The following is a 20497-nucleotide window of genomic DNA, read 5'->3' as shown; positions in this document are numbered from 1 at the left end:
CCTTTTTTTCTCATCCCTTTCCTGCTTTTCCTACCTTTTTTTATACATCTTTTTTTATCCTTCCCCCTGCCCCTGCTATTCATTTCTTCCACTTTATTGTCCAAGTGGGGCCGCTTCCGGCACAGACCCGCAACGAACCGCGACCGACTCGACCGACTCAAAAACGCCCACAATGGACAGAACAAACGCATACCCGGCAGGGCCCCATCATCGCCATCAATCTTCCCTCCAAGGCGTGCTGCACGCCGGGACGCCCGTCATGGACGAAAACACGCGTGCTCAAGCCAAGACCCGCATGCGCCACGTTCTCCAGCATTGCGAGGAGGCTTCGGCAAGCCAGCAGCTGCCGCGGCAGGACTACAACCGTCCCGCCCTCGTGCGGCTCACCCACGAGTACGCGCGGTCGGACGAAAGCCTTTTCTTATCGAGCTTCTTCGGACATCTGGAGCTCCCTCTCGAGGGCGGCGTTACCGATCCGGACGTCGATTTCAACGATCCCGAGGTGAAGGCGCGCCTTTACGAGTCGGTGGACGCCTTTGCAGAGTACCTCATGGACAACTTCTTTGTCCCGCGTAAGGCTTCCTTCTCTCGCCCCTCGGCCCGCTGGGCAGTCTAACACATGCTTCTCCTTAATAGTGAAGAGCGCCTCGAACAAGACTCCCCAGCCATCCCCCATAACCCATTCTGCTGTTCAAAGGGCCCAAGGCTCCGCCGCCTTGCCCCAATCTGTCGCCGGCACGCCGGACCGCATTTCGGCTCTCCGCGGCACCTGCCTCGTCCGCGATCGCCACCGCTGTGTAATCTCACGCAAATTCGATACCAACGAGGGCCAGCGGCGTTATCGGACCGCGCAAGCAGGAATCGTTAGGGACGATGACGGCCTTCCGATCGGGGCGCATGACTTTCGGCATTTGGAGGTTGCCCATATCCTGCCGCATTCACTGGTCAAGGCTCCTATAGATTCCCTGTTGGTACGTGGACGGCGACCTTTCTCCCCCAGGCCCCAGCGTACTGACTGATACCTTTGCTACAACGTGGCGTATAGGACCCGGCTAGAAAAATCACCCTGGATATTCTGAATATGTTTGATGTGGGAGTTGTGCACCTGATTGAAGGCGCTGAAATCGACCGTCCATACAACGCTATTACTTTATCAATCGACCACCGTTTGAAATTTGGCTCCTTCCAGCTTTTCTTCGAACCACTTTCCGATCAGCAGCCCCCGCATACTCATCGGATAGATGCGTTTGATCCATTCCTTCGCAATATTTTGGGGCTACCGGTTACGCGAACCCTATACCTTAGCGACAACCGCAACATCGATCCGCCCTCGCCTCGTTTATTTGCAATCCATTGCGCAATCGGGCATATTTTGCACCTTTCGGGGGCGGGTAATTACATCGACCAGATTTTTCGCGACGCCGAAGAATACGGAATACGGTCTGACGGATCGACGCAGCTGGGGACTCTCCTTAGTCTGAAACTGAACTCGACTGAGTGCATTGGCGTCCGGTCTTAAGAGGCCGGGGGAGGTTCTTTTGTCAGTGGCAGAATGTTATCACACCAGATCTTGTGCCGGCTCTAGAAGGGGCATGTGCGACACCAATCAAAGCGCCGGGATGCTGGGACCTGTGAGATCAGTTTACCTCATTTGGAGAAATGGGATAGAAAAGTAACAAGAACAGAAAAGTAATAGGAAGATGAATAAAAGCAGTAATAAGAACAGAAACACAGATACGAGCAAAGAATAGGAACTAAAACAATGAGTTGGCCAACCACCATTCGTATAGTTACCGTTTTGCGTCTCCCTTCGTTAGGGTCAGTCATGTATTTCAGCTCGGCGACTGCCGGCCATTCGCTTCCAAGCAGGTCCGTATGGTCGACGCGAGAAGGATCGCCGCCCGAAAGCTGTATCGGAAGCATCTAGAGCAAGAGGGGTGGGCGAACATTGATTTATCTGGACCTCCTCACTAAAGTTGATCACCGCCCCAACCCCTGGCGTCTTTAGGCGCGCATTCCAAGCCTAGGGTCCTCGACTACTTCGGGAGGTGCAAGCGGCCAGCCTCGGACTATAAAGCTTCAAAGAGTACGTTTATATATTCCTTTGTATTATCCGGTATCCAGGGCCAGTAGAGGAACTTTAGCAACTAGTGGGTATATATATGACGATAAGGAGAAAGAAACTGGAAAAGTAGAAGGAAAGAAGCCAAACATGATATATATATAAAGACATTCGATCGGCCAGCGCCGAGACGCACACTACCCCGTTCTTCACATATCAGGCTGCGTCTGCCCCCAAAAGTTGGCGTCCCATAGGGGAAAATCATCGGGAAACTATAGCCATAGCGCATGTCAGAGCAGGGGGAGCAAGTAGGTGGACAGGCAACAGGCCGGACGGGATGGATGAACATACCCCTGTCGTAGATGTGTGGTAGGTGCCGGCGGGGAGGTGCGTGTTCGCATGGAAGAAGGGCGGCTGGGGCTGATCCGAGTGCGGCGGCCCCGGCCTGACGTCTGCACCGGCCGCCGCCGCGGGGGATTTGGATTTGCCCGCGGTGGCAAACATGGACGACGCCGCCGCCGCCGCCGCCGTCGAGGGGAGCGCCGTCACGCCGAGCCCCTCGGGCGTCGTCTTGAGCGACTTGAGACACGCGTCCAGGATGCGCGAGATGCCGGCCCGGATGCGCTCGAGCCGCTGCTCGGGCGAGTCGCCCGGCCGTACCGAGTTGATGACGATGGAGAGCGCCACGATGTCCTTGAGGTCCGACGTCGAGTCCCTGATGAGCTGCACCACGTCCTCCAGTGTTTTTTCTACCACTCGCATCATCCTCTCGGGCGGCCACAGGGGCCTGCCGTCGGCATCAAATGTAATGTTGCTGCTGTTGTTGTCATTGGCGCCGGCGTCGGTGCTGTCCCCGCCTGTCGTGTTTGCCATGCTTGGGCCAAGGCTGCTGGCAATGCCATTGTAGGCAGTACTGCCGCTAGCGCCGTTGCTGGTGGCCGTCGCCGCCGCCGCCGCCTCCTGTGCGTTTTTGATGTAGTAGCACACGCTAAAGGCGGCCTGTATGATGTCGTGCTTTAGAATTACGTGGTACATATGGTTGACATCGACGAAGCCGGGCGTCCGCGCGTCGAGCTCGTCCATGTAGGTGAGCAGCACCATGGAGGAGCGGAAGTAGGTCGACGCGATCTGCGACGGGCAATCCGGGGTGCTGAGGGCAAAGGGCCGGTACAGGGCGAGGAGAGGCCGGCGGATGTGCATGTCGAGCAGCGCGCGCATGCGCCACTCCTTGAACCTCCACCTCGGGTCCAGCCCCTGGCCGCGCGGGAAGAGGAGGTTGACCTCCTCGAGCAGGCGCTCGAGGCGCGAGCCCACCTCGAGCACCTCGCCGTAGTCGCGGATCGAGTCGAGCCGGCTGACCAGCGCGGCCGCGCGCATGCGGATCGGCAGCGTGCTGGCGGCCCAGGCCTGCAGCTGGCCGTCGGTGCGCACCTCGATGGGCTTGGACGGCGGCAGGGACCCGCTGTCGGGCCGCAGGTCCTCGTCGTCCAGGTTCAGGGGCGGCTGGCACGTGTACTCGCCGTCGCGAACGGCGCAAGGGAGGTTGCAGCCCAGCGAGAGGTGCAGGTCCATGTCCATGATGGTGTACCACAGCTTGCGCCGGCACTCGGCCGCGAAGGGGCTGATCTGCGGGAACTCGGACGGGTCGCGATGCAGGCCCATGGTCATGGCCATGCGCACGATGACGCCGAGCTGCGTCCACGAGTCCTGGTACCGGGGCGCTATCATGCGCTGGGCGTGGAGCAGCAGCACCTCGGCCAGCAGCGTGCCCACGTCGACGAGCTGCTTGCCGCGCAGGCTGTCTAGCCACGCGCGCACGAGTGCGCAGGCCGTCGGCACGTGTACGCCCTCGGACCGGTCGTGGCCCAGGCCGCGCGATTCCGTCTGGAAGCGGGAGCCGATCGACAGCATGCACAGCAACTGCGGCAGGAAGCCGTCGGAGCAGCGTTGGCCGTCCCAGTAGGCCCGGTACTCGGCCCGAAGCGTGGGCACGTGCACGACGCGGTACAGGCCCTCCGAGGTGCCGATGTAGGCCTCGAGCAGCCGGTCACACACCGACTTCTGCGTGGGCAGGATGTCCGCCATGCGCTTGAGCACGGGCAGCACGCTGTCGACAAAGACGGTGATTGGCGCGAGCACGCGGTGCCGGTCCTCCTGGAGCACCGTGTAGATCTTTTGCAGATGTACAAAAAGCTCGTTGGCGCTTTCGCGCTTGGCCTTGTTGTACATGAAGTCCTTGGCCTCGTCGAAAAGGTTGAGCAGCACCCGCGTGCTGTTCTGCCCAAAGAAGCGCGTTCTCAGGCTTCGGGCGCCCTTGATGGTGAGACCGCGCACCGTCACGGGCGATGTCAAGGAGCGAGTTGCGATAGAAGTGAGGGCAGCTATCCTGCTGCCCGGTGCGCCTCCCCCGACGGGCGGCGGCGCAGAGTCATAGCTATACGACGGAGATGCACCGGGGCTGGCGGTCCACTCTTGGCCGGCTGGTGGTGCTGGAGTCAGCCCAGAGGCAGTAGTACCGGTGCCATAACTGCCCGTGGCGGCGCCCGAGAGTAGAGGAGGTGGCGGCGGCCCCTGCACCGGAGCCGATGACACGTCCTCGCCCGTCCTAGACGCTATAATGAGCCTTTCGAGCCGGTCCAGCCGAGCGGCGATGTCGTCAAACCCCGACCTATAGTAAACATCGACGGCGGCGTCGATGGGCGGCTGAGGTGGAGTGGGTAACGGCGGGATGTGGGCTCCGGCTGGAGAGCGGGCGTTGAGGCCGCCGGCAAGTGCAACGCGCTTGTGCGCGGGGGCGCCGCGGTCGGCGGCGCCGGCCGAGGGAGATGCCGTCTCGCCATCGGAGCCCGAGTCGGAGGCGTTGCCGGGCCCCTGGTCGTTGGCGTAGCGGCAGACGCGGTGGCTCTTCTGGCACTGGGAGCACGGGTTCAGGCGGTCGCAGCGTAGCTTCTTGGAGCGGCAGAGTAGGCACGACTTGACGGGGCGCGGGCGCTTGACGCTGCGCTGCTGGAAGCCGTCAAAGACCATGACGCCGGGTGAGCCGGCGCCGCTGCAGGTGCCGGTGCCGGACAGGGAGGCGGCGACAGCATCCTTCCTCTCGGGGGCGAAGGCGGGCCTGCTGCTGGCGGCGGTGCTGGAGCCGTCCGTGGTAGGCGGCGTCATGGCCATGGCGGCGGCAGCTGGTCGCGTGTTCCGCGCGGATCAGGCCGAGCAGCGCATTGACGCATGGGGGGTTGGTGCTAGCGGCTGGCAGCTGTCAGGAGGGCCCGTCTGGGGAATGATGATGCGCACAGCTGCCGTACGCGCTCGATGAAGCTGCTGCCCGTTTCCTGCCGCCCGCGTCTGGGCTGGGCTGGGGTACCAGATATCAGACTCCTCCCCCGCCTGTCCTGCTTTTTTAATTTTTTTTTCTCTACCCTGTCTGATGAGCCAATTGCATGCGCTCCATTCCCTTTTGCGTTCCCTTTATTGGAGCAGTGCGTGCGCGCGCGCGTGTCAGACAGCTGGGCTGGACCGATCAATATTTCAAAGCTAACTGACTTTCAAAGGCTGACGGGCCAGGTTGCCTGTCAACTTTGGTCATACCTCCAACTAGGCCTTCGTTGCTGGTACGATGCCGCCAGCCGGGGCCCGACACACAGTGCTCGGACGAAAGGTGGCGGTTGGTGTGGGATCCTGGCCGAGAACGGTGCTTGCGAAACACCATTGCTATGTGAGGGAGCCTGTGCTTGACATGGCGACATCTGTCTGGGTTCCTCCTGAACCATCACGCAAGAACCGCGGGGACGTTGACGCTGTCTTTTCCATGCCATGATGCTTGCGTGGATTTATTGAATTTGAATATTCACTGTGCCAGACAGAGCCCCCATCAGTGCTGGTTGCTGACGAATTTAGGAGCAGCCTAGCCTTGACCTTAGCCCGCATCCTTCCAGCAGAGCAATTGAACACGCCTCCACTAAAGAAAGGAACACAAAAAGAAATTTCGCGGATGCACCAGAGCGGAGGCGAGCCGTTGCCGGTCCCAATCTTCCCACCTGAAATGAAATGGGTGAATGGCTCGCAATCCCCGACAGGCTGCATGACCCCCAGATTGATCCCCAACCCCAGATCTCCTTCCTGTTCAGGCACCTGACGGCTTGGCCGCCTGCCCTCGCCGCACTGTGCGAGCCCCGGGACTCGGGAACGCCACGCCGCCATCGCTAGCCCGCCTTGGCTAGGCACTCCAGGCACTCCATGCCCCCAACAGAGATGGGGGACCATCGCAATCAACCTCCAGCCTGCTGCTAAGACCATTATTGTCCTGACACAAAGCCATTGTTCCCGTCATGCAATAAACATATATGACCAACACCCATGTCCGTCCACGCCATCACCCTCCCCGTTCATCCTGCCATATCCTGCATCATCAACGTCGTCGTCACCGTGGCGCTTCATTCGTCGCGGCCGCGAACCACCGCCGGGATCGAACCATGTCGAGATAAGTCAAATAAATACATGCACTCTTGCGCAGGGCCAGCCAGGCTGTTCTCTGGTCGGGGAGGGGGCCACAGGCGTCGTCGTCGTCGTCTCCGATGCCCCGTACGCGCGGCGACTGCTGCGGACGTCGCCGTCGCCTTGGCTGATGACTCGGCGCTACCACACATCACCGGGCGTCCATGTTACCGTTGTCATACCTACAAACCCCGAGCTTTGCTTTGATCACACTGGCAAGAGTTCCTGAGCGGTCAAAGTCAAAACTGCCTTTTGGGTGTTCCTCCCTTTGGTTTCCATGGCACATTTATTTTTTCCCCGCCAAGGCGGTCGGCCCCGGATAGCTCGGCCGACATCTCTCCCTACGCCGACCGCGTGCCGGGAAGCACGTAGTCGCCAGACGGGCCTAGCAAACTCTTCCGGAAGGTCAGTGATCAGCCATCGGCATGATCGGCGGCGGCGGATACAATGTAGGTATCAGGGTTGCACATGCATCTCACCCCGGAGAAGTTGTGGTTCTTGCGGAGGCTTGATCGCGTCCTGGCAGACACCGTGACACCACCGCCGGACTGTGGAAGAGAGGTCCCAACATGCACTAGAAGCTACCAATCCGCTTCCCTTCGCCTTCTCGACCCGAGAGCGGCAGAGCATGGGTGGGCCGTGTACTGGACGGGGTCGACGCGTAATAGAGCCAAGACCCTCGGCCGATATCCTCTTCTTAGCTCCCTGGTCCGATCCTGGAGACTCCAGAGTTGGCGCGTTCGGCAACAGAGAGTACGGCTTTACGACAACGCCCGAGCTGCACCAGGAACGAAGAGGAAAAAGAAATGGGTATGTTGCTGCTTTGTTGACTTCCAATCGTTTCAACAAGCCGGTCTAAATAGAGATCATAATGCGAAAGCAAGTCTGTCCTCCCCAGCCCATTTGTTTCTCTACTCGGCAGCCACGACGATGGACTGCTCGACGCCGTCGGCCTCGCCGCGCTTGACCTTCTTGCCCGTCTTGGAGATGGTCTTGAGCACCGTCTCGTAGCTCAGGTCCGGCTTGGCGACGATCGTGGCGTTTTGGTTCTCCAGCGAGACCTCGTGGCTCTCGACGCCTGTTTGCGGCAAGACACATCTCTGGTTAGCGAGGGGTCGCTTGTTCTGGAAAACAAGAAGGGGAAAAGGGGGGGCTTGAAAGGAGTCAAAGGACAAGAAACGAACCCTCCAGCTTCTTGAGGACCCTGTCGATGGCGCCCGAACAGCCGCCGCAGCTCATCTCGACGTCGAACTTGTAGGTGTGCGTCTCGGCCATCTTTGCTGGTCTGGGTTCTTCGACTCCGTCGTTGTGGTTTTCCGGTTTGGTGCAGGAGGTATGGTTGGGTCGCAGTCTCGGAGCTTCCGTTGTTCGTTGGCTCGGGACTTGGAAGGAAAAAAGGTGGAGGAAATACGGGTTGTGAGAGCCCTGGCGAAATGGTGGGGGGAGTTGCAGCAGGTGGGGGCCAGGTGATGATGATGTGCCAGCAACGGAGGGAGGCTTCTGTTCAAATGCCGGGCTGCAAGGGACAACAAGAGAAAATGAGGAGGAGCAGGCCGAATTATATGGAAAATCCAAAATGACGGAGGGTCAGCCGCCGTCCAGGCCTGCTCGTCTGGTCTCTGCTGCCGCTCGCCTCTTTTGGTGAGCAAATTATTAATCAGGCCTCGTCGCTCAATGGCTTCGCGAGAGCTGCGCAGGTTTCGGGTCGGTGTCGCCCACACACCCCCTGGAGCTGGAGCCCCCCGTGGGGCTTGTATCACCCGCACCTGGTAGCTCGTGGCCCGTCAGCTTGCGCAATTTTCAAGCCTCTTTTGTGTACTGTGTACTAGGCCGACTCGTGTAGGTATATTTGCTTGGGGATTCTGTCTACCAAGGTAATTAACTGCCTATGCCCTCAATCATCAGGTACGACCAAGCCCGTGCAACGATGCACGGCCTGCGTGTGGGCTGACGGGATGCGCGGGGAAACATTCGGGCTGGTGCAGCGTGGTGTTCTTCAGCAGCTACGCCACACAATGCAGACGCAGAGCCCTGCGCTCTAATCCATACTCTGTCCGCACAGATACTCGCACGGATGGCCGAGACACGAGCACTATCTGGTCAGTCTCCTTGCCGGTTGGTGTTGTCGCCCCGGCCACCGTGCGTGTCCGACGGGGCCGGGTTCCGGTCCTCCTGCTGCATAGCATCATCCTCGCCTCTGCTGGCAGCGGCATCGATGGTGGGCTCGTCTTCCGCCTCGTTGGCAGCTGCATCCCGAGGGCGACCAAACATAAACTCGGCCATCTGGGCGAGCCGGGCGAGCACCCCAGGATCGTTCCTAGACTCTGCCACAGCGGCACGCAGCTGTACCATCGCCTCGATATCCTCCTCCGGCACCCCATCCACCAGTTCATCCTGCTCCTCCAACCCCTCCACATCTCCTAGCCCCTGCCCCTGAAACAACTGTTCCCAGCGCCGCTGCTCTGCCGGAAATAGACGTGCAAAGAGCTCCCCGAGATGCGATGTCGAAGGGTGGGCCTGCGTTCCGTCCCAGGGCAGCCGTTGCGCCACGCTCGAGAAGATGTTTTCTTCAAGCGGCGGGGGGAGAGGATCAAAGTCGAAATTCGGCGACGCGTGCATGAGCGCATGCGGCACGAGCGCCATCAACGACGGCGTGTTGTCCAAGTACACGAACCGCGCCGTACTCTCCGCCACGTCCTCGGCTTCCGGCAACGTCTCGTGCACCGGCGGCCGCGCCAGCGAGGTTGCTACCTCTTTGAGCAGTGCCGATGCCTGTTGGGTGTTCCACAAGTCCTTGGCTTGGCTGATGTACAGGGCCGTGTAGAGCTCTTCGCTTGGGCTCCTGGCCTGAATCCCCCAGATGGATTTGGGCGCGTCCATATTTAGTGCGCTCAAGAGCGCACAGTAAAGCCAAGGGAGTGTCTCCATACCTTCTTTCAGTAGCTTCCTCGCACCAGCTGCATCACCCAGCTGCAGCTTCGCCAACACAGCCGTCTGCTTGACGTAGTCTCTGTTTGGCACGTGGCGTGCCATGTGATAGCTGAACAGGTCGTTCTCGCACACCAGCTCGATGAACCATGCGGCCTCGTGACACCTGATCGCGATGCCATGTATCAAGTTCAGCATCCCATAGTCGTCGGCCGGGGAAAACGACAGCAACATCTTGGCCCATTCCAGAGCCGTCCTGTAGGTTCCCTTGATCATCAAACTCCTGACGTAGTTGTAGGCAGCAAGCCAGAACTGGCGATTCTCTGGCCGGCTGAAGCTGAGCCTCGCGCGCCCATCCTTCAGTTTGTTTCGGAAGGACGATAAAGTCACCCTACCGAACGTAAACAGCGCCCTCTCGCATAGATCGCCCGCAAGAGCCGAGTTCTGGTCCTGTTTTGCGACCTTGCTGACCTGGATCAGAGAGGAGACATGGTACGGGTTTTGATGGAGGAAGTGCACTAGCATCATAGGGTCGTGCGTTTGGACGCATTGGAAGAATACCGCCTCCAGTGATTCGTAACCGTGATCGTGGGCGAATGCGAACTCGGTAAATTGATCCGAGTCCTCACTCTCGTCGACTCGTTTCATCGTGAGGCCGCCAGCTGGAGCCTTGGGCCAATAGCTCTTGCCTTCCACAAAAGGGTTTCGCCTTAAGAGGACTTCGGATATCTTCTGGCCCGGCCGTCCTTTGAGGTACTGCTCGAGGGTTTGACCCTCTCGTTGCATGGCTCTCAGGTCTACCCCTGCTTGCGGATCGCTATCCGCGCTACTCGCTGCAATGGCGTCGCGCCCGAAAAGATTCCGCATCTCGTTGACCACCTTGAGATGCATGGTATTTATGCTCAGGAGCTTGGCGAGTTCTGCGGAGTACCAGTCTGTCGGCTCAGAGTCGGATGTGCCCACAGGGGTCGGCTCGGCGGCCTTGAGTTGCTGTAGTGCGCGGTCGATCTCGTCCATGCCACCAGTTTCTGGCGCTTCTTTTACGGGGGGCTCCGGGTCCGCCTTCTTGGCCTTCTTCTTCCGCTTTGATTTCTTCTTGCTTTTCTTACTTGGGATGGCTGCCGTCGCATCCGAAGGGTTTGGCGCCGCAGTCTGCTGCCCCGCGCCGTCGTCGATATCGTCGTCGTCGTCGTCTTCATCGTCATCGCCGCCATCTTCCACAAGAGAGGCGAATCCGGAGAACAAGTTCGCGCGCGGTTGACGTATTATTGGCTCGTCGTCTTCAGGGATGTCTGCCGGCGCATCATGTTGGCCTAGCGCTTGCTGTTCTCGCAACTTCCGTTCTCGCAGCTCCTTCAGTTCTTGCGCCTCCTTCCGTTCTTGCAGCTTCCGAAGCTGGCGGCTGGACATTTTTTTTTTTTTTTTTTTTGGAGGGGGTTGACCAAGGAATGAGCTTGCGATTAAGGAGCTGAGAGGTTTCGAGGTTGTTCACTCCAGGAGGAAGGTATTGTGTGGACTCGCTGGCTTTTGTTTCGAGTCTTTGCTAATCCGCACGAAAGATGGCGGGAGAAAGCTTTCAAATGCATGGAACCTGAAGCATTGCATAGAGCAGGAGGGGCAAGCTGATAAACCGCATTCTCACGTGCTGATAAGAATTAAGCTCTCCACCTTCCGTTTCCGTTGCTGCTATTTGCCAGCTAAGCCCAAGTGGGGCAGCCTTTGTCTCCCAGCCCCCAACTCCAGCTTTTCCCCATCGTGAAAATCCCCTCGAGTCGCCAACAAACCTGACCTTTTCCACACTCACCCTAATCCTCATCCTTCTCCTTCTAGCGCACCACTTCCCCGAACCATCTTGCCTTTTCCTTTCTTCTTGTTTCCCCGTTCCTTTCTTCTATCCCGCGCGCGACTTACCTTCCAGTTCGAGCAGTCTTTCCCCTCTTCCTCCACACTGCGGACTCCAAAATCTTGAACAGCTGGCTCTTGGGAGCCTTCAGCTTACGCCAAAGAGCTAGTCGCAAAGTCTCACCATGTCCGAATTCCTAGGGTGAGCAGTACAAGGAGTCTCGTTCTTCCAGTCTCGGTGCTTGACTAACCCTCATGTGTTCCAGTTCGCGCATTTCGCTCATATCCAAGAGTGACATCCGGTAGGCTGTCTCTCGCCGCCCAGCCTTGGCGTCACCGTCGCCGCGCCGACTCCACTGCCTGCCCACCCAGCCTACAAGTCTGCTAACGTGGTCCCGGAAGCTATGTCGGTGTCCTACACGAGATCAACTCGGAGGAGTCGACGGTGTCTTTGGAGAACGTAAAGTCCTTCGGCACCGAAGGTCGCAGGGGAAAGCCCGAGGAGGAGATTGCTCCATCCGACCAGGTCTACGAGTACATTGTCTTCCGCGGCAGCGATGTCAAAGACCTAAGAATCGAACAGGCCCCGGCCACCAAAGAGAACCAGCCGCCTGCTGTTCCGGACGATCCCGCCATCGTAGGAGTAAGTCGAATATACTTTCCTGCCATCGCACCTGCTCGGCGGCCTCCAACCGCCCGCCCACCGTCGGCTATTATGATGATATATCCCGGATGTATAAACATCTGAAATGCGCAAACATACCCCCATGTTGATTTCCGTTGCCTTCCTTCTGAATGTCGAAATTCTACGCAACACATCTTTTGCCTTGGTCCTCAATTCCTGGTAACAGATACTGACTCTCACGATAGGCCCGACCTCGCCCAGGTGGCGCACCCCCAAACGGACCTCCCGGCATCCACCCCGCTGGACTTTCTGGCGGGCCTCCCAACAATCACGCGCCCCCGCCTTTTGCTGGAAACCCCTACTATGGAAATTGGCCTAGGCAAGGTGGTCCCATGGGACCTGGCGGCCCTGGTGGTCCCGGTGGCCCACCCGGCCCCGGCTTCAACGGGCTGCCATACCCTCCTCCGCCTGGTTGGTTCCCTCCGGGACAGGGCTACCCTCATCCTCCCGGACCAGGACCGTGGAACGCGTATGGGTTCCCACCCCACGGTGGCCCGCCACCACCGGGTCCCAGCCCTGGTGGTCGCCCACCGCAAGGCGCGCCGCAACAGCAGCAAGATCAGAAACCACCTCCGATCGGGGCCAGGGTAGACAAGGGCAAGGCGCCCGCTTCGGATGGCTCTGCTGCGCCAGCGGAGCTTGAGCAGCCGGCCCAGCCCCAAGCGGCGAATTTCCCACCACCAACCCCGCCGGTGGACTCGAAGCCATCGGCCGAGGAAGTCAAGGCGACCGCCGCATCACTGGCACAGGCCGGTGCTACCTCTAATCGATCCATCCCAACGGGGCCGAAAGTTACTCGTATCACACCGGCAATCCCACTTCCTACTGCGCTCACGCAAAAAACAAATGCTCAGGCATCGATCGCTGTGACTGGAGTTGCGGTCAACGATCTGCCCAACAACGCCGCCAACACACAGGCGGCATTGCGCGATGCAACACAAGCGGCACGTGCCGCGGTTGCTGTGGCTATGGCCAAGCTCGAGGGTGGCGGCAATGCGGCAGCAGCACCCGCTCAACAATCCAACGGCAATCCGATGGACAACCTGACCAAGAAGGTCAACGAGATGAGGGTCAATGCCGGCAGAGGGAATGGTGGCAACCGAGGTGGTCGCGGCCGCGGCCCCCGTCCAACCAAGGTTGAAGTCCCAGACTCTGATTTCGATTTTGCAACCTCGAATGCAAAGTTCAACAAGAGCGATCTCGTTAAGGAGGCAGTATCTGGATCTCCGCAGGGCGAGGCTCCCAACAAGTCCTTGAACGAGATAGTAGAAAAGCCGGACGACGGCACGGTGGCGCCTCCCGCATACAACAAGGCGTCTTCCTTCTTCGATAACATATCGAGCGAAGCACGGGATCGGGCCGAGAATGGTGGCCAGAAGCCCGGTGGTCGTGAATGGCGCGGGGAGGAGCAGCGCAAGAACATGGAGACATTCGGCCAGGGCAGCGTTGATGGCGGCTATCGCCAGGGCGGCTACCGCGGTCGTGGCCGTGGCCGCGGTGGTATGCGGAACCGCGGCGGTGGCCGTGGACGTGGGTACCGTCGTGGCGGCGATGGCCAGGCTTCCGCTCAGCAGTAGCCGAGGGCGAGCTCTTGCATCCTCGCTGCTTCTGCTGTTACTTGGGTCTCTGTTCCACGAGCTCATACACGGCTGTGGCTGAATTACCGCGTCATTCATATCTTGGTGACAAGAGGCAAACTTGCCTACTCACTAAAGTACTTCGATATCTCGCGCGATATATCGGATCTCCCCAGGCCTTATCTTCACTCTCAAATTCCAGCACACACTCACTCCACTTGTACAACTACAGCCCAGGCGTTGCTTTTTCTTCTAGCCTCGGCGGCCTCTTTATTTTTCTTTTCTCAGCGAGTCGACGGGAGTTTGGGGTTGCGACAAGTCCCAGGGAAGCGGTTATGAAATTCGGCCAAGGGTGAGGGAATGACGGCACGCCCCCGCCTTTGAGCATGTTTATGAGTTTTTTCCCCTTGCTCTCTTCTCTTTCTCACGGTCTCCTCCTTCCATGGAACCTTTATCGACGGGGGCCAGGAGCGGCGTTTTCTTTCTTCCATCGTTGAGGGGGCACGGACCGGAACGGTGGGCATGGTCGGGTGGTTATTTGGGCGTATGTCTTTCTCTCGCATTTGCTTTCTTGTCTCCATGTTCTATGCTGGCACGAGCCAGCAGCAGCGTTTTGGGCTTCGCAAAGACGCACATTCTCTTGGTATGGATGCCACGGCGTCAGATATGCGGGCATGGAGAAAAGGAGTTGGACAAATCAATCAGAAAACTTCGTGGGGAGACTAGGTGGGATCCCAGGCGGCGTGACACGGCTACCAACTTACTTGCCCTTGAAGACAGACACCTTGCTTGTCCCTGCTCCCACAACCTAGGTTGTAATGGCCGCTCATTTGCGAAAAACCGCTGGAGGCGAATCCGCGTCAGTGGGCTCATATACTGCATCTATGGCTGCGTCTATCAGAAGTCTCAACGTCTGTCTATTCGTCTAGTCCAAACATCTTGATCGTGTTTGCCCAGGCAGTCTCGGTCACCTGCTCGACGGATATGCCTTTGATGCCGGCGACAATGATGGCGATGCGCTCAATGTTGCAGGGCTCATTGCGGCTCTTGACCATGGCGCCCTCCTCCCACTTCTCCTTCTTGACTGACTTGAAGCGCTCGGGAACCTCTGACACCTTCTGATTTTTCTTACCGGCCTGCTGCTGCTGCTGCGGCTTCTTTTTCCTTGGCGGCCGTCGAGCATCGCCATTTGCCGAGGGCGCTGCAGATGATGGCGTCTGCTGCCCCGAGCCCCCATCAGCGCCACCGCCGTCAGCTGCCACCGCCACCACCTCTGCCTCTGCCTCTGCCCGAGCAGCTTGCTCCGCTACTGCCACCGCCTGTTTCTCCTCGGCCTCCTTCTCCTCCCGGGCCCTGACCCCGGCATAGTGCTCGACTAGGTACCTCCACCCCTCGTGGCTGGGCCTGACCTCGCACCAGGGCCCGTCCGTCTCGATCATGAGGCGGTCGAGCGGCAAGTCCCTGACGACGTCGCAGTTCTCGGCCGTCTTGAAGCTGCAGCCGTTGATGCCCAGGTACAGGCCCAGGTCGGCCGTCAGCTCGCGCGCCTCCTCGGCAGTGCCCGTGAAGCTGTGCACAACCCCTCCCCGCGGCAGGCGCTCTAGCCGCGGGCCGAAGGCGGCCGTCAGGGCCGACACGAAGTCGCGGTGGGCGGCGCGGCTGTGCAGGAACAGCGGCAGGGCCAGGGGCTGGGGCGGGCCGCCGTCGTCGTTGTCGTTGTCGTTGTCGTTGTCGTCGTCGTCCGGGGACGATGATGTGGGCGAGGCGAGCGAGGCGACCAGCTCGAGCTGGGCGGCGAAGGAGTGGCGCTGCAGAGACTTGGGGCAGAAGTGCAGGCGGTCGTAGTCGAGGCCGAACTCGCCAAAGGCGACCAGGCGGTGCGGCCCGCTGCTACCGCTGCTGCTACCCTTATCAGTTGGTGCGCTGCCGCTGCGGACCAGGGCGCGCAGGTCGGCAATGATCTGGGCGGAACGGGCCAGGTCCGGCTCGTGCTCGTCGGCCACGGGCTTGGACAGATCCGGGTCGCAGGCGGCCGTGTGCTCCTCGTCGGCGGCCTCGTGGTGGTGGGGGTGCTGAGGCCCGAAGATGGCGCTGGAGCAGGGGTGAATCCCGGCGGTGGAGTAGACGGTTCCGGCTGTAAAATGTTTTTGTGCCTGCCGCATCAGAACTCCCGCCACGCCGCTTTGGGTTACGTGATACTTTGGCGTCTTGTGTGTATGCTTCTCCCCTATCTCACAAACTTACGGAACTCGTCGGCGAGCTTCAGGGCGTCCCTGGAGCTCCTGAAACTGGAGCCCGTGACAATGAGCTTGGTGCAGCCGACGTCCCTGGCGCGCTGGACGACGGCGTGCAGGTCGTCCGGGTGCCGCTGCTTGCCGCCGGACCGACCCCTAAAGATGGGGTCTGCGAGGTTGATGCCGATCTATGCGTGTCTTGCGTGTTAGTGTGTGCTCAACCTCGTGCGGCGGTTTCCAAGCCAGGCACTTGCATCGACATATCTGGGCTTATAAGGCGCCTTAGCGGGGGGCTGTTCAGCGGCCATGGCGTGCTGGAGCTGGCGGCCACTATAGAGGCGCCAAGGCACAAGGCAGGGGCGGGCTGATATCGGCGATATGAGGGGGTGTCGGTTCACGAAGGTGCGAGACCAAGCCCTCATTCTTTGTTTGCTTTTATGTTCCACTGAAGGTACCCAGTGGATATCAGCTTCGCTTTATGGACGGGCTGAAGAGTCATCAGAGCCCCATTAGTACCAACAGGCTGCAAGGAACTCGCCCAGCTCCACCTACAGAGTTCCCGGGGCAGGTTACAATGTACTTGTGCATACTACATCAATCATAGTCCACCGCCTGTTGGTCGAGGCACAGACAAGCGCAATTTGATCCTCCACAAGGCCCAGGGCGTGATTGGCCCCCTCACGAGTCAGATTGCACCTCCCTTTCTGGTCGCTACCTGCCGCCATTAGAAATCCGCCGTGGTGTTGTCCCGTCACCATGTCACCATGGTTGGCTGCCCCACCTTGGCGGGTTAGCACTGTCCTGCTCGGAGCGAGGCAAAAAAAACACGAAAATGCGCGTTGTTTAAGTGCTTTCGCGACCCCACGCGTCCACGATGCACGTCCCTTAAAAAGCCCCAGGCCCGCCCGTCGCCCTGCCATCTATTCAGCTTTTCCTCCTCTAGAGAACAAACAACACATCCCGCATTCTCCCAATTCCTCGGCTCAAGCATCCTTGAGGCCTTCATAGTGTCCCGAGCGTGTGTTTTATGCAGCCATTGCCTGCACCCTCAACATAACCCCGCTCTCCCTGCCCTCGTGGACATCTTGATCTTTCGAGGCCCGCCGCCTCTGCCGCCACTGCTTCACTACCGGAAGCCCGTATCTCCCCTTGCGGAGACTCTGTACCCTTCACCCCTCCTCTGAGCGGCCCTCGCACACAACAGCCCGCCATGTTTGTCCGGAAGCGAGGTAGGCCTACCCCTAACACAGCGCCTTCGTCGACTACCCTTTGACCCCTCCCTCGCTTCGTCCGCTAACTATGCTCCCCTCTACCCGCAGACGGACGCGAGGAGCGTGTCCAGTTCGACAAGATCACGGCCCGCGTCTCGAGGTTGTGTTACGGCCTCGACCTGAACCATGTCGACCCCGTTAAGATCACCCAGAAGGTCATCTCGGGCGTCTACGGCGGTGTCACGACGGTGCAGCTGGACGACCTGGCCGCCGAAACGGCCGCATACATGACCGTGACACATCCCGACTACGCCATCCTTGCTGCGCGCATCGCCGTGTCCAACCTGCACAAGCAGACCAAGAAGCAGTTCTCGTCGGTCATCAGCGACCTGTTCCACTACGTCAACCCCAAGAACGGCAGGCTGTCGCCCATGATCGCTCAAGAAACCTACGACTGCGTCATGCGCCACAAGGCTGAGTTCGACTCGGCCATTGTCTACGACCGGGACTTCAACTACCAGTACTTTGGCTTCAAGACCCTGGAGCGCTCATACCTGCTCAAGCTCGACGGCAAGATTGTCGAGCGCCCGCAGCACATGATCATGCGCGTCGCTGTCGGCATCTGGGGCGACAACCTCGAGCGCGTGTTTGAGACATACAACTTGATGTCGAGCAAGTACTTCACTCACGCCTCTCCCACTCTGTTCAACGCCGGCACGCCCCAGGCCCAGCTGTCGTCGTGCTTCCTGGTCGACATGAAGGACGACAGCATCGATGGCATCTACGACACCCTCAAAACCTGTGCTATGATCTCCAAGATGGCTGGCGGTATCGGCCTCAACATCCACCGCATCCGCGCCACGGGCTCCTACATTGCCGGCACCAACGGCACATCCAACGGTATCGTGCCTATGCTGCGTGTTTTCAACAACACAGCCCGCTACGTCGACCAGGGTGGCAACAAGCGCCCCGGCGCCTTCGCCATCTACCTGGAGCCGTGGCACGCCGACGTGTTCGAGTTCCTCGACCTGCGCAAGAACCACGGCAAGGAGGAGATTCGCGCCCGCGATCTTTTCCTGGCCCTTTGGATCCCGGATCTGTTCATGAAGCGAGTCGAGAAGAACGGCGACTGGACGCTCATGTGCCCCAACGAGTGCCCTGGCCTGGCGGACTGCTACGGCGATGAGTTCGAGGCTCTGTACGAAAAGTACGAGCGTGCTGGTAAGGGCCGCAAGACCCTCAAGGCGCAAAAGCTGTGGTATGCCATCCTCGAGGCCCAAACCGAGACTGGCAACCCTTTTATGCTGTACAAGGACCACTGCAACCGCAAGAGCAACCAGAAGAACCTGGGCACCATCCGTAGCTCCAACCTATGCACCGAGATCATTGAGTACTCGGCTCCCGACGAGGTGGCTGTGTGCAACCTGGCGTCGCTGGCGCTGCCGCAGTTTATCGACTACAACGAGGGCGTCTATGACTTCCAGAAGCTGCACAAGGTCACCCAGGTCGTCGTCCGTAACCTGAACAAGATCATCGACGTGAACTACTACCCGGTCCAGGAGGCTCGCAACAGCAACATGCGCCACCGCCCCATCGGCCTGGGTGTGCAGGGCCTGGCAGATGCCTTCCTGGCGCTGCGCCTGCCCTTCGAGTCGCCCGAGGCTCGTGAGCTCAACAAGCAGATCTTCGAGACCATCTACCACGCCGGCCTCACCGCCTCGTGCGAGCTGGCACGCGAGCAGGGCACCTACTCGACTTACGAGGGCTCGCCCGTGTCGCAGGGCATCCTGCAGTACGACATGTGGAACGTCAAGCCGTCGGAGCTCTGGGACTGGGAGGGGCTCAAGGCGGACATCAAGCAGCATGGTGTGCGCAACTCGCTGCTTGTGGCGCCCATGCCCACGGCCAGCACGTCGCAGATCCTAGGCAACAACGAGTGCTTCGAGCCCTACACGTCCAACATCTACCAGCGCCGTGTGCTCGCTGGCGAGTTCCAGGTCGTCAACCCTTGGCTGCTTAAGGACCTCGTCGAGCTCGGCCTGTGGTCTGACGACATGAAGAACCGCATCATCGCCGAGGGCGGCTCCATTCAGAACATCGCCAGCATCCCCGAGGACACCAAACGCCTGTACAAGACAGTCTGGGAGATCTCGCAGCGCACCGTCGTCCAGATGGCTGCCGACCGCGGCGCCTTCATCGACCAGTCGCAGTCCCTCAACATCCACATGCGCGAGCCCACCATGGGCAAGATCACGTCCATGCACTTTGCTGGCTGGAAGCTCGGCCTCAAGACGGGCATGTACTACCTCCGCACCCAGGCTGCCGCCCAGCCTATCCAGTTCACCGTCGACCAGGAGGCCCTGCGCCTGCAGGATACCGCCATCGCCAAGCACGGCGGCGTCCTGGGCAAGCGCGCTCCTCCCAACGGCCAGTTCGTGTCCTCGGCTGCCACGGCCGCCGCCGCGTCGTCACCTAGGCCCATGTACGCCACCAAGCGCGAGGGCACGTCGGATCGCCTGACCACCTCCGGTGACCCGACCCCAAGCACCACACCCCCGCCTCCTGCGACTGCGACTGCTGCCGCGGCTGCCAAGATTGCTCCCTCGCCCGTCAAGACGGTCCCGTTCAAGGCCGACGTCGCCGAGGGCGAGAGTCCCAAGGCCCTGCCCACGGAGCCGGCCGGCGAGATCAAGGCCGAGGAGCTCCGTGACCCGACCAAGGATGATTCTAAGAAGGACCAGTCCGAGGACAAGGAGAACGAGAGCAAGGAGCGCGAGGGTGACATCTACTCCGAAGCCGTGCTTGCCTGTAAGTTTGTTTTCTCTGGCTCGACTCCCTCCCCATCGATCGCTTTCTAACGCATCTCTTCTTTCCTACTATAGGCAGCATCGAGAACCCCGAGTCCTGCATCATGTGCAGCGGCTAGGCACCCAAGTCGCGGAGAGTAGAGGGTAGCGCACCATCACCCTTCGACTTGCCTGGCTGGCCTTGATTTGTTTTGTTTTGGATTGTTGTTTACCTTACCCGCTCAACATGAGGGACGAAAGATGGATATGTTATCTTGTAACGATGGGAGCGGATTCTAATGTTTAGCATGACGGGTTGGCATCAAGAGGGGAGGGTGGGTATAAATTTGCGTTCGTTTCTCGTCATGTATTCTTGCCTGCCTACCTACTGTGGCAGTTCGCCTCAACTATACCATGTGTTCTTGTTTTAGCCCGCTATCTAACAAATACGTTGTCTTTGGCTTGACGGTGTTCTGGTTGTTTTGGCCCTTGCTGTTGCTTCGTGAAGACTTGTCAGTTTTAGACGATGCAGGTGAATGACAGCTCCAGCTCTCACCATCCACACAATGCCTTGGATGGCATGGCGTATGCGGTCGCCAGATTGAAGGGTCATCTAGATGTTTACGGTCATTTTTGCCTCATCTTGTATCTCTCTCTCTCTCTCTCTCTCTCTCTCTCTCT

The 20497-nt window shown here is 59.4% G+C and overlaps 7 protein-coding genes across 7 annotated transcripts; 3 read left to right on the top strand and 4 right to left on the bottom strand.

Annotated features, from left to right (window-relative positions):
* Window positions 1-1770, top strand: GGTG_10787 (hypothetical protein). The gene is made up of 3 exons (XM_009228663.1): window positions 1-572; window positions 637-971; window positions 1046-1770. Exons 1-3 carry the CDS (start codon window positions 173-175, stop codon window positions 1517-1519), a joined length of 1209 nt encoding a protein of 402 aa, XP_009226927.1. The 5' UTR covers window positions 1-172; the 3' UTR covers window positions 1520-1770.
* A 317-nt stretch (window positions 1771-2087) lies between these two features.
* GGTG_10786 (hypothetical protein) lies at window positions 2088-7354 on the bottom strand. The gene is made up of 2 exons (XM_009228662.1): window positions 2414-7354; window positions 2088-2334 (listed from the first exon to the last, which is right to left on the bottom strand). The coding sequence occupies exons 1-2, from the start codon at window positions 5228-5230 to the stop codon at window positions 2272-2274; spliced, it is 2880 nt and encodes a 959-aa protein (XP_009226926.1). The 5' UTR covers window positions 5231-7354; the 3' UTR covers window positions 2088-2271.
* A 6-nt stretch (window positions 7355-7360) lies between these two features.
* On the bottom strand, window positions 7361-8140 carry GGTG_10785 (hypothetical protein). Its single transcript, XM_009228661.1, has 2 exons — window positions 7738-8140; window positions 7361-7631 (listed from the first exon to the last, which is right to left on the bottom strand). Exons 1-2 carry the CDS (start codon window positions 7826-7828, stop codon window positions 7465-7467), a joined length of 258 nt encoding a protein of 85 aa, XP_009226925.1. The 5' UTR covers window positions 7829-8140; the 3' UTR covers window positions 7361-7464.
* Window positions 8075-11072, bottom strand: GGTG_10784 (Nulp1-pending protein). Its single transcript, XM_009228660.1, has one exon. It carries the CDS (start codon window positions 10889-10891, stop codon window positions 8654-8656), a length of 2238 nt encoding a protein of 745 aa, XP_009226924.1. The 5' UTR covers window positions 10892-11072; the 3' UTR covers window positions 8075-8653.
* Window positions 11073-11237: 165 nt separating this feature from the next.
* On the top strand, window positions 11238-14385 carry GGTG_10783 (hypothetical protein). Its single transcript, XM_009228659.1, has 4 exons — window positions 11238-11525; window positions 11590-11625; window positions 11726-11966; window positions 12194-14385. The coding sequence occupies exons 1-4, from the start codon at window positions 11509-11511 to the stop codon at window positions 13583-13585; spliced, it is 1686 nt and encodes a 561-aa protein (XP_009226923.1). The 5' UTR covers window positions 11238-11508; the 3' UTR covers window positions 13586-14385.
* Window positions 14290-16423, bottom strand: GGTG_10782 (hypothetical protein). The gene is made up of 3 exons (XM_009228658.1): window positions 16074-16423; window positions 15830-16007; window positions 14290-15719 (listed from the first exon to the last, which is right to left on the bottom strand). The coding sequence occupies exons 1-3, from the start codon at window positions 16239-16241 to the stop codon at window positions 14503-14505; spliced, it is 1563 nt and encodes a 520-aa protein (XP_009226922.1). The 5' UTR covers window positions 16242-16423; the 3' UTR covers window positions 14290-14502.
* A 231-nt stretch (window positions 16424-16654) lies between these two features.
* GGTG_10781 (ribonucleoside-diphosphate reductase large subunit) lies at window positions 16655-20282 on the top strand. Its single transcript, XM_009228657.1, has 3 exons — window positions 16655-17048; window positions 17139-19838; window positions 19913-20282. The coding sequence occupies exons 1-3, from the start codon at window positions 17030-17032 to the stop codon at window positions 19954-19956; spliced, it is 2763 nt and encodes a 920-aa protein (XP_009226921.1). The 5' UTR covers window positions 16655-17029; the 3' UTR covers window positions 19957-20282.
* The last annotated feature ends 215 nt before the right edge of the window (window positions 20283-20497 follow it).

The sequence above is a fragment of the Gaeumannomyces tritici genome (genome assembly GCF_000145635.1).
Source record: "Gaeumannomyces tritici R3-111a-1 unplaced genomic scaffold supercont2.6, whole genome shotgun sequence".
Classification (NCBI taxonomy): domain Eukaryota; kingdom Fungi; phylum Ascomycota; class Sordariomycetes; order Magnaporthales; family Magnaporthaceae; genus Gaeumannomyces; species Gaeumannomyces tritici.
Note: the sequence above shows the minus strand (reverse complement) of the source record. Positions and strands in the feature narration are given on the sequence as shown.

Coding starts and splice junctions, on each gene's coding strand:
- GGTG_10784 (XM_009228660.1), bottom strand. CDS start 10,891: ATGTCCAGCCGCCAGCTTCGGAAGCTGCAAGAACGGAAGGAGGCGCAA.
- GGTG_10783 (XM_009228659.1), top strand. Junction 11,626..11,725: donor ATATCCAAGAGTGACATCCG/GTAGGCTGTCTC, acceptor TGGTCCCGGAAG/CTATGTCGGTGTCCTACACG. Junction 11,967..12,193: donor ACGATCCCGCCATCGTAGGA/GTAAGTCGAATA, acceptor CTCTCACGATAG/GCCCGACCTCGCCCAGGTGG.
- GGTG_10781 (XM_009228657.1), top strand. Junction 19,839..19,912: donor CTCCGAAGCCGTGCTTGCCT/GTAAGTTTGTTT, acceptor TTCCTACTATAG/GCAGCATCGAGAACCCCGAG.
- GGTG_10782 (XM_009228658.1), bottom strand. CDS start 16,241: ATGAGGGCTTGGTCTCGCACCTTCGTGAACCGACACCCCCTCATATCG. Junction 16,008..16,073: donor ATAAGCCCAGATATGTCGAT/GCAAGTGCCTGG, acceptor AGACACGCATAG/ATCGGCATCAACCTCGCAGA. Junction 15,720..15,829: donor GAAGCTCGCCGACGAGTTCC/GTAAGTTTGTGA, acceptor AACATTTTACAG/CCGGAACCGTCTACTCCACC.
- GGTG_10787 (XM_009228663.1), top strand. CDS start 173: ATGGACAGAACAAACGCATACCCGGCAGGGCCCCATCATCGCCATCAA. Junction 573..636: donor GGACAACTTCTTTGTCCCGC/GTAAGGCTTCCT, acceptor TCTCCTTAATAG/TGAAGAGCGCCTCGAACAAG. Junction 972..1,045: donor CTCCTATAGATTCCCTGTTG/GTACGTGGACGG, acceptor CGTGGCGTATAG/GACCCGGCTAGAAAAATCAC.
- GGTG_10785 (XM_009228661.1), bottom strand. CDS start 7,828: ATGGCCGAGACGCACACCTACAAGTTCGACGTCGAGATGAGCTGCGGC. Junction 7,632..7,737: donor GGTCCTCAAGAAGCTGGAGG/GTTCGTTTCTTG, acceptor TGCCGCAAACAG/GCGTCGAGAGCCACGAGGTC.
- GGTG_10786 (XM_009228662.1), bottom strand. CDS start 5,230: ATGGCCATGACGCCGCCTACCACGGACGGCTCCAGCACCGCCGCCAGC. Junction 2,335..2,413: donor ACCACACATCTACGACAGGG/GTATGTTCATCC, acceptor CTATGGCTATAG/TTTCCCGATGATTTTCCCCT.